The following is an 11,554-nucleotide window of genomic DNA, read 5'->3' as shown; positions in this document are numbered from 1 at the left end:
ATCATAATTAGCAAAAAATAATCGAGATTTAAAGTAGAGATTTTATTTTTTGCCCTTATTGCCCATCCCTAGCAGAAGCTGTAGCGGTAAGGGCAGCATGCCATGGAGGGAAGCAGGGGATGATGGTGGCCTTGTCTTGTAGTGTTGGACTCCCACAAGGTAACTATTAGCCCTGCTCTCCTCCATGTCATGCTGCCCTCTCTGCTACAGCTTTTACTGAGCTCCAGCATTAGCTCCGCCTACAGGGGCAGGGCTAAATACAATGTGGAATTCCAGCTAGCCCATAGGAGGGACACCTGATGACTCCACCTGTGTGGTCATGCTCAGTGGGAGGAACAGGAGGATGCTGAACATGACATCACAGGAAGCAAAGAAATCATAAGTAGAGTGGTCATGTGACTGAGAACACAAGAGGAGCTAGAAATAAATAAATAATGAAAGTGTATATACAGGGCAGTTTCTAGGCCATTTTGGCAACAGGGCGACTCTGAAATATAGTGCCCCCCCCCCCCCCCCCCCCCCCCCCCGGGTATATCTTGTATATTATTGTGTGACCCTCTGTGAGGCTGTATATACTGTTGTGTGACTCCTGTGAGGCAGTATATACTATTGTGTGACCCTCTGAGAGGCGGTATATCTTGTGTAGTATTGTGTGACCCTCTGGGAGGCGGTATATATTATTGTGTGACCCTCTGGGAGGCAGTATATAGAGCATAGCAGCACACTATACATAACATAGGATATCACACATACATAGAACATACACAGCACTAGTGTTGCACGATGTACTGAAATATCGATACTACTATCGATATTTCGGGCAGAAAAACTGTTCGGTACCAGGATTTCCTGGTATCGATACTTTATGTTAAAGGAGAAGTCCGGCGAAAATTATTTTTTTATATGTTATTACTTATGGAAAGTTATACAATTTTCTAATGTACATTAATTATGGGAAATGCACATATACTGCTATTTCCCTTATTTAGTGTATCAGGAAGTGTTAAAATTATCTCTGAAGCAGTGACGTCACGACCAACGGTGTAATTCCTATGGAGTGTCCAGCAGGGGGCGCTCTATATAGAGAAGTCAATGAGTACCATTGACTTCTATATATAGTGCGCCCCTGCTGGACACTCCATAGGAATTACAGTGTATGTAATGTAATGTAATGCACTGTACTGTTGTGACTTTATGAATACATTTATGGAATACTTTGGGGAGCAAGCCTTGTCAGCTAAGGGGAAAGGAAGTTAGAAGGAAGATAGATAAAGTAGAGACTGGGGTATGAAGCTGCCCATCACCCTGCTCCCCCACAATCACATACACCCCAACACTGTACTGCTGATCCCCCACAGTGACCCCCCCTCCTTCCAGACAGCAGCAGCACTTACAGGAAGCTTCGCCTGTGCTAGATGCTCTGTAGAGCCGCAGGGGGGAATGTGGAGGAGTCCCTGCTGCCTCCATTATCCTCTTTCCTTTAGTCACAGGCCACAAAGGAGCCCCCAGGAGCCAGGTGCTGTGTGTGGGGGCGCTCTGAAGTCCGGGCCTGCTGCCCTGTGCAGAATGTAACTGCTGCTGAGTGAGGAGGGCGCCCCCTAGCTGTCAGCGCCCCGTGCTAGAAACGGCCCTGCGTATATAGAGCATACAGCACCCCCAGAAGTCAGCGCAATGCTAGTTCACCTCTCTAATAAAATCTGTAAAATAAAAACAAAACTTTACAATGAAAGGCAGGTGGCCGAAAAAAAAAAAAAAAAATGAACACAGGTAGGTGGGGTCAGGGCTTAGGAGCTGGGGTGGGCGGGGCCAGTGCTAAGGAGCAGGTGTAGGCGGGGCCAGTCCTGGTAGCGTGTCATGTAATTTACTGAATAGTATATAAGGGACTACATCCAGGAATATTCAGGGGGTAATAGTATATAAGGGACTACATCCTGGAATATTCAGGGGGTAATAGTATTATAAGTGATAACCAGCATGGTTCTACTAAGCGTAGAAGTTGTCAAACCAACCTAATATGGTATTATAAAAGTCCTTTAACACAGCCAGATTGTTAAAGACAAGGCCTGGATTTTGCCCCATCCCTCATAGGCATCTGGGTTTAGAAAGTTCAGTCTGTAACTAGATTAATAATTGTATCCATAGGGCGGTGATGAATGATTCCTAATCTGAATGGTCCCTGTTTATAAGTGGTGTACCTCAAGGGGCTGTAGTGGGCCCCTTCTGTATAACTTGTATGTAAATAATTTACCATAAGATTTGTAGAACCGTGTACCCCAGGAGCCGTCACAGCACGAACACTAAAGACTTCACGTCAGGCTTAGGCAAAACAACATAAACGCATATGTAGGCATATAGAATTTATGCATCCCCCTTCCTTTCATACATCCCCTCCTAGGTTGAACTTGGACAGGTGTCTTTTTTTTTCTTCAAGTGTACCAGTTAAGTTTTTTTTGTTTCTTATATAACCGTGCCCATTTAAATTTTGTAAAATGTTTTTTGTTTTTTAAATGTGCAGTAAAGAAATATTGATTTAAAAAGTTTTTTAAAACATAAATAATTGATAATAAAAAACTTATAATGAAAAAGAGAAGAAAAAGCAGGTCTAGTTTATTTTTTTCTGAAGATCCCCCCTTAAAAAGAAGAAATTGAATAAAAATAGTAGTATTAAAGGGGACCTGTCACCCCAGGCATCTTCCTTTAAGCGCATAGGTAAATTTCTAATCACAGACTGATGAAACCAGATATCAACAAATTAATTTGACAGGTGAAATTTCACTAAATAATTTTCTAACAAATTAGACGTATCTGTAACGAAGGCGACTGGGTTTGAAAATGTTGCCGATCTTCTGTAACATGAAAGATGTTTTGTCTAGAGTAGGGATGGTCCGAACCTGAACTCTCGGCAATGATTCCCGCTGTCTGCCCGCTCCGTGGAGAGGGTGGATACAGTGGGAAGACCACCTGGAAAACTGGGATACAGCCATAGCTATAGGCTGTATCCCAGTTTTCCAGGCGTTCCTCCCGCTGTATCCACCCGCTGCACGGAGCGGCCAGACAGCGGGAATCTGATGCTGAGCATTCAGGTTCATACAAACCCGAACCTCGGCAGATTCGGACGATCCTTAGTCTAGAGTATTCCCCTTAGGAGAGTTCATCCATTACCTGATGTCTCTTACTATGTGCTGTCAGTATGAATGATGGAAGGTGCAACACACCTTATGCTGCCGCCAGCAGGTTCCAGGTCTCTAAGGTGTATGGCAGCTCCAGACACTCCACCGAAAGATGATGTTGTTGAAAATAGGGGTCAGCCTTACTCTTCTCTATAGGGAACAGATGAACATTTGACCATGCCAACCATTCATGTGTATGGGGAGGACAGGGAATATAATTGTCAACCAGGTATTTCATCTGAATGTTCGATCACACAACGGTTATCTCTTCCAACCTCTTCAGGCACAGGAACATTCAGCATAACCGAACTGTCATGTCTTCCCAATGGGGAGGGTTAAACTGCAGCCAGGCTTAGGGCCCTATTCTACGGGACGATTATCGTTCAGATTATCGTTAAAACGTTTGAATCTTAACGATAATCTTCGTTTGAATAGCAGTTAACGATTAACGACCGAGAAATCGTTTAATAGGACCTGGACCTATTTTTATTGACGCTCGTTCGCAAATCATTCACATTGAATAAGATGTCGTTCGGTTATTCACAGTAGTGACGAACGCAATAGCGACGACAAGACGACCGTAAGAACAATCATAAGTAACAATTATCATTCCATGCAAATGGGTGTACGATTTCAGGTCTTTCGCAATAGTGGTTGTTTGGATCGTTAACGATTATGCGAACGATAATCGTCCTGTGGAATAGGGCCCTTATAGCTTCCAAAACAAAGGGGACTCTGTCGCTGTACAGTCGGGAGGCCGCTGCACATCTTATACTATCAGCTAAACCTGACTGAACTTTAAATGTCGATCATTTGTTCAAACATCAGCCTGCTTCTATGTAATGTGTGTGGCATACACATATACCTACTTGTCAAAGTCATGTATTTTGTAAATGGGTGGCTTGGAAAATCTTATACATGACTCTCGCATATTGCTTCTCAGTATGTGAATTTCTTTTTCTTGATCGTGTCCTTTTTGATGATTTCTGGGGCTGTGCCGCTACCTTTTTAATATTCATTTTTTGTTTGGTGACCTCAAACCTGCATTAAAAATATAACAACAACCAATAAGCTGAAAAGTAATATTAGAGAGAAGATGGAGAAACCTTTACTAGGATAATGATATTGATGGACAGCAAAACGATTGCTCTGAACATCATCTTTCCTGTTGCTCAACCTTCACATGTAAATTGATGTCTTCAGGCCCCGGAGACGTGTGTGATCTCCACTCATCAAATATACGATTACCAGCAACAAACTCTACCACTTCTTGCAGTAAATCCATCAGAAAGTCCTGGTTATTGGGTTCGTACATGGCCTTGACAAACTGCTCCTTTCTGACCTGTGTCTTAGCCATTTTATATCTATCGTAGCCTGGGCCTTTTCTCAATAACCGTTTCACCATGGTCTGGATGCGCCTGCAGTTAGCATTGTGGTCCAGGGCCGCCAGCTGAGTGCGAGCATACATATCATCAATGGTGGAGAGCGGCTGATCACTCTGGTACTTCACAATGGCGTTGTGGAAAACCTCTAGATCTCCGGTATAGCAGAAATGACAGATCCGCTTAATGTCCTTCTGAAGCCTTTTGTCAGTAACAATGTTCTTTAGAGCTCTGAAACTGGGGCTGTCTGTTTTTAGCCACTTCCTTCTACATTTTGTGTCCTCGGGGAGATGATCGTGATGACAAGACGTGTATTTACTGTCCTTATCTTCCCAGCTGTGAACATTCTGCACGTGGTAGAGGAGAGACCTCCACTTGGCTATGAGAAGGGCATCGTCCCCGTCGTAAGTGTTTGAACACCACCGCAAGTGTCTTCTTATTGCCCTGACCCATTCTGCTAGGTCTTCACAGTTTTTTTCTTTACTGGCAGCAGATAGTTTTTCGCCCACACTTTTGGAGAGGTGCCAAGCATCAACCTCATGGGTAATGGTAGAAAACTCCTCTTTTATCATCTTTCTTATGGAGAAATTGCGATCGGTGCAGAGTAATTTTACATCCACTTCATTTTGCAAGACAAAATCCAGAGCATGTTTGCAGGCTAACTTCTCCAATTCATTGGAGGAAACTCCCATTGCCAATCGTTTAATATCAAAAGATATAACTTTTTTAGATAAATTATCCATCATACTGTAAAGACAAAACTTAGCATCTCCCGAGGAGTCCCACTGCCCATCTCCAATGATACACACCGGGGCTTCTTGTAGATTTTCTATATGCTCCATCTGGTTGTTTTTCCAAGAATGCGTGATTGTTGGAAATATATAATCCCGCTGGTACCTGGAGTAGGCATTCTCCGACACCGCCATAATGTTCGCTAGATGGAAAAATTGTTTCATTTTCAGGAAACTATTGCCGCTCGCAAGTATGGCAGAGGCCAGGATTATGTTTCCAAGCGGTTTACCGTCAATCTTGGGCTGGCTTTCCCATACCAGATTATAATGGCGGTCTGCACATTCGGCGGAGATGGAAATAAAAGACCCTGTTCTTATTTTTACAATTTTGGTTATGGGATTGGTACATCTTCCTGTTTGGCATGGGATCTTCAGGATAAGTTCATCCAGTGAATTTTCAAAGACAATAAATTTCCGCTGTTTAACCGGGTGAACATAATAGGGAGTTGTGTCACCCAAGTTTCTTTCAGAAAAAACATCATCTTCACCTTCGTCTTCTTGGGAGTCGTCAGTCTCCTCTGAATCCTCTGTTGAGGATTCGGAGTCTGAATCTTGTGACCTGTGGGACGTGGACTGTTCCTCTCTCAGGATATGGGGCTCTTCTTCTACTTCCGCAGCCGGAGGCACAAAGGGAATTGGGGAAAGCGGAGGAATTTCAGGTAACACAATGTGAAATGTGTGCTCCTCTACTTGAAAAAGATCTGAGCTTTTGTCAGGTGTTGTTACTGGTTTGCAGGATGGTTCTACATTCTTAATATTTGCTTCAGTAAGTGGGGAAGGATCTACTAATGTCTCTACTGATTTCTCACCAACCTTGGGAAGTACCGTGGCCTTGCTTTGACTTGTTTTCCACATGGGACGTCTTAGACGTGACTTTAGTAATGTACACTGCGTTTTGACACTAAATGTTCTCGGTGTATTCTGAATTCTTTTGTTCAATGTACCAAAAAATCTATAGAACTCGGTGGCTTTCTCTGCGTGCGTTACTGACTTCTCGGCAGTTGAAGTACTGGCCTGTGTGGTTACTGGAAGTGGAATCACCTGGAAACACGTCGGGCAGCAATCACCAGGCTGTAAGTTGGTAATAATTCTGTCCTTCTCACCACGCTTCCTTTTTGCTGGAGGCGTCGTTGCTGGCTCATCTGTCACATTTGGCGGCGGAAATATTGTTGGCACTGCGTTCTTGGTTAATTTCTTTTTCCCAGTTTGAGGATTATGGATATAGCAATAAGGTGCAAAATGCTTTGCGCACATCCGATAAGTGTCACTCTTTTTAGCATCAAATATTTTGTTCACGGCCTCCTCTAGGTTATCAGAGTATTGTCCGGTTCCCAATAACCAAATACGGATTCGTCCTTTGTCCTTGGGAAAGACATGGAGAGTTTCCGAACCTCTGTTGGCTGGGGAGCAGCCATTCACCACACATGCCGGCATTCTATCATAAAAGAAAAGTAAAAAGAGTTTACATCTATAGAATGGTGAACACAGTAATGTAGATTACATATATACTGTATGAGCTTGGCGCCGGATCTAGAAGAACTGAAACAAGGTCTAAAATAAATATGTAAAATATTGTTTCCTCTGATGGCTTCAATTACGATAAACCCCTTACCCAGAGTCCCCTTTTAAACAATAACGTAATTTCACTAAGCTGTATCCAAACTATCGGTATGAAGTTATGTATCTGCGAATAAAAGTTTAGAATCATCACGGATAGGCACTGACTGCCTTCTAAGCGTCCCCAGGCCTGCTTGTGCATTGGCAGGGTTGTATGAATTACCTGTCAGCATAATACAGTAGAAGGGCAGTGTTTTGTATCAAAAATTAAATATAATAAAATAAAATCCTCCTGTCCTACCCCTTAAATAATAAAATTACACTTATTAATGATACAAAATGAATTGCAAAAACATAATAAGAAAAAAATTATACGTTTGGTATTGCCATGTTTCTAATGACCCAAACTATGGAAAAAAAAAAACAGCACCAGAATACAGTGGTACCTTGGTTTAAGAGTAACTTGGTTTAAGAGCGTTTTGGTTTAAGAGCTCACAGTTTTTCAAAATTGTGACTTGGTTTAAGAGCATTGCTTTGGTTTAAGATCTCCCTGTGCTGGGTGGGAGGGAGAGTAGCGGAGGGGCATGGTCTGCCTAGCGGGGTCTATAGCACTGTACTCTGACCTAGGAAGTCTGCCTCACCTTCCAAATCATAGCAGATCCACTTCAGGCTGGGGCTTGCATCAGGGGACAGGTCTGTGGAGGTAATCTCCTTATACCTGTAACCCCTCTCTCCCCGGACAGAGAGTGCTGTATGTATGTGCCCACATCTGTCCTGCTCATTCCTTCCTGCCCCCTGCAGTCTCTGTCCACCATTGTGTTTCCCATCCGCTCCATTACTGTACAGGAACTTATAATATCACATATTCTGCTGTTTCTGAATGTTTGTTTCATCTGTTTTACATGTTATTCAGAATAATAAATCATTATTTTTGGGGTGTGGAACCAATTGTCTGCATTTCTATGATTTCTTATGGGAACATTTGCTTTGGTTTAAGAGTGGATTTGGATTACAAGCACGGTCCCGGAACGAATTATGCTCGTAATCCAAGGCACCACTGTATTGTCAATCTGCCTCGGAAAAAAAAGGAGAACAGCGATCAGAAAGTCATATACCAATAAAAATGGTAAAAAAATCACATGAAAACAATTAAAAAATTGGTTTCTAATGTGCCAAAGTAGTAAAACTATAGATATCACTGTATTCACAGAGAAAATATTAATTATGTTATGTAAACAGAACGCTGAATATTGTCAATTTAAAGGGGGTTGTCTGGCCAAGACAACCCTGCTATGGCGGGAGGAGGCGTGTCAAAAAGTGTATACACATCATACACTTACCTCCCTGGCTCCCTCAATGCCCCACACTCGGTTGCTCTAATCCCTGATATGCGGGCGCTTTTGGGTTCGGGGACGTGATGTAGCAGATCCGATCAGCCATTCAGAGACGGGACACAGTTATAGCTGTATGGCTGGGAGGGGGCAGCTACCTCTTGTCCCAGAACCTGGAAGTGTCAGCAAAGGGCGACTACAGGACCCCAACGCTCTTGCCCATCGGTCGACAGAAGGGTGAAAGGTGCAGTGACAACAGCTTGTATCGTGTCCTCTATGTTTCTACTCCCTGATGACTAATGAGCAGTAACTCTGGGCATTATTCTACCACACATCGTCATTATGACCCGTTGGTAAATGAGTATAAATACGTTATTACATGTCCTGACCCCGCACTGTAAGTCAGCACTAATCTGCTAGATTTCCGGGCTTCCCTAGCATCCTCCTACAGCATGGCCACGTCTGAGGCGGACTCGAACGAGGGTGGCAGGATTATTTTCTAACCATGGGCAGCAAGATGTTTCAGCAGAGTACCCCTTTAATATCTTTTAAGTTAAAAAAGTAAATGTTATAAACATATTTGGTGTCACCATTTGTGGTATATAGCCCATACATACAGTATATAGCCCTCACACAAGGTATATAGCCATACATACAGGATATAGCCCTCACGCATGGTATATAGCCCATTGATACAGGATATAGCCCTCAAATATGGTATATAGCTCATAGATACAGGATATAGCCCTCACACATGGTATACAGCTCATACATACAGCACATAGGCCATACATACAGGATATAACCCTCACACATGGTATACAGCTCATCATACATACAGTATATAGCCCTCACACATGGTATACAGCTCATCATACAGTACATACAGTATATAGCCCTCACACATGGTATACAGCTCATCATACATACAGTATATAGCCCTCACACATGGTATACAGCTCATCATACAGTACATACAGTATATAGCCCTCACACATGGTATACAGCTCATCATACATACAGTATATAGCCCTCACACATGGTATACAGCTCATCATACAGTACATACAGTATATAGCCCTCACACATGGTATACAGCTCATCATACAGTACATACAGTATATAGCCCTCACACATGGTATACAGCTCATCATACATACAGTATATAGCCCTCACACATGGTATACAGCTCATCATACATACAGTATATAGCCCTCACACATTGTATATAGCTCATGCATACAGGGTATAGCCCTCACACATTTATATACCTCATACATAGATTATATAGCTCTCACACGTAGTATACAGCCCATACATACAGTATACAATCCGCACTCACGGTATATAACCTCACCGGGGTCTCACCTCACCGGGAGATCCGCGCCTCACTGACCGGAGATCACACCGGCTCCCACCACTTCCTGCGCTCCGTGGTGACGTCTTTACCTGTAAGACGGACTTATCCTAACAACAGGAAGTGATCAGCGGAGACCGGGCGGGAGAGACCTCTGGTGGCGTGAGCGGCGCTGTGCACGGAGAGGAGGAGAGCGCCATCTCCTGGGCTATGAGGAGGAGGACGCCATCTCCCGGGCTGTGAGGAGAAAGAGAAGGAGAGCGCCATCTCCCGGGCTGTGAGGATGAGGAGGGGGCTGTGAGGAGAAAAGCGCCATCTCCCGGGCTGTGAGGAGAAAGAGAAGGAGAGCGCCATCTCCCGGGCTGTGAGGAGAAAGAGAAGGAGAGCGCCATCTCCCGGGCTGTGAGGAGGAGGATGCCATCTCCCGGGCTATGAGGAGGAGGACGCCATCTCCCGGGCTGTGAGGAGAAAGAGAAGGAGAGCGCCATCTCCCGGGCTGTGAGGAGGAGGATGCCATCTCCCGGGCTATGAGGAGGAGGACGCCATCTCCCGGGCTGTGAGGAGAAAGAGAAGGAGAGCGCCATCTCCCGGGCTGTGAGGATGAGGAGGGGGCTGTGCGGAGAAAAGCGCCATCTCCCGGGCTGTGAGGAGAAAGAGAAGGAGAGCGCCATCTCCCGGGCTGTGAGGAGAAAGAGAAGGAGAGCGCCTTCTCCCGGGCTGTGAGGAGGAGGACGCCATCTCCCGGGCTGTGAGGAGGAGGACGCCATCTCCCGGGCTGTAAGGAGAAGAGCGCCATCTCCCGGGCTGTGAGGAGAAGCTGCGGGAGAATTTATGAGGCGGCTCCTCTAATATACTAATCACTGAGGAGCAGGCAATAGAGGAAATTTCTCCCACATAGCCTCCTCCTCACCACATCCCGGGAGATGGTGCTCTCCCTCCTCCTCACCACATCCCGGGAGATGGCGCTCTCCCTCCTCCTCACCACATCCCGGGAGATGGCGCTCTCCCTCCTCCTCACCACATCCCGGGAGATGGCGCTCTCCCCCCTCCTCACCACCACCACAGCCCTGGAGATGGCGCTCTCCCACATGGCCTCCTCCTCACCACATCCCGGGAGATGGCGCTCTCCCTCCTCCTCCTCACCACCACAGCCCTGGAGATGGCGCTCTCCCTCCTCCTCACCACCACCACAGCCCTGGAGATGGCGCTCTCCCTCCTCACCACCACCACAGCCCTGGAGATGGCGCTCTCCCTCCTCCTCCTCCTCACCACCACCACAGCCCTGGAGATGGCGCTCTCCCTCCTCCTCCTCACCACCACCACAGCCCTGGAGATGGCGCTCTCCCTCCTCCTCACCACCACCACAGCCCTGGAGATGGCGCTCTCCCTCCTCCTCCTCCTCACCACCACCACAGCCCTGGAGATGGCGCTCTCATCACCACAGCCCTGGAGATGGCGCTCTCCCTCCTCCTCACCACCACCACAGCCCTGGAGATGGCGCTCTCCCTCCTCCTCACCACCACCACAGCCCTGGAGATGGCGCTCTCCCTCCTCCTCCTCACCACCACCACAGCCCTGGAGATGGCGCTCTCCCTCCTCCTCACCACCACCACAGCCCTGGAGATGGCGCTCTCCCTCCTCCTCCTCACCACCACCACAGCCCTGGAGATGGCGCTCTCCCTCCTCCTCACCAACACCACAGCCCTGGAGATGGCGCTCTCCCTCCTCCTCCTCACCACATCCGAGGAGATGGCACTCTCCCTCCTCCTCCTCACCACCACCACAGCCCTGGAGATGGCGCTCTCCCTCCTCCTCCTCACCACCACAGCCCTGGAGATGGCGCTCTCCCTCCTCCTCACCACCACAGCCCTGGAGATGGCGCTCTCATCACCATAGCCCTGGAGATGGCGCTCTCATCACCACAGCCCTGGAAATGGCGCTCTCCCTCCTCCTCCTCACCACCACA

At 46.4% G+C, this 11,554-nt stretch overlaps 1 protein-coding gene across 6 annotated transcripts in view; it reads right to left on the bottom strand.

The window, feature by feature from the left end:
• The window catches only part of LOC138786372 (zinc finger protein ZFP2-like), a 147,471-nt gene that overhangs the window by 125,557 nt on the left and 10,360 nt on the right, over window positions 1-11,554 (bottom strand). Inside the window, exons 1-2 of one of the 6 annotated variants that reach the window (XM_069963355.1) lie at window positions 9,574-10,419; window positions 4,256-6,778 (exon numbers count right to left, since the gene is read on the bottom strand). The exons of 1 other annotated variant lie outside the window; for it this stretch is intronic. In XM_069963355.1, coding sequence (XP_069819456.1) covers window positions 4,327-6,777 — 2,451 coding nt within the window. In that variant the 5' untranslated portion in view covers window position 6,778; window positions 9,574-10,419 and the 3' untranslated portion in view covers window positions 4,256-4,326. Of the gene's footprint in view, window positions 1-4,255; window positions 6,779-9,573; window positions 10,420-11,554 lie in introns of those variants that run through there. 4 more of the 6 variants (XM_069963351.1, XM_069963356.1, XM_069963350.1 and 1 more) reach the window with 4 other exon arrangements.

The sequence above is a fragment of the Dendropsophus ebraccatus genome, chromosome 3, assembly GCF_027789765.1.
Source record: "Dendropsophus ebraccatus isolate aDenEbr1 chromosome 3, aDenEbr1.pat, whole genome shotgun sequence".
NCBI lineage: Eukaryota > Metazoa > Chordata > Amphibia > Anura > Hylidae > Dendropsophus > Dendropsophus ebraccatus.
Note: the sequence above shows the minus strand (reverse complement) of the source record. Positions and strands in the feature narration are given on the sequence as shown.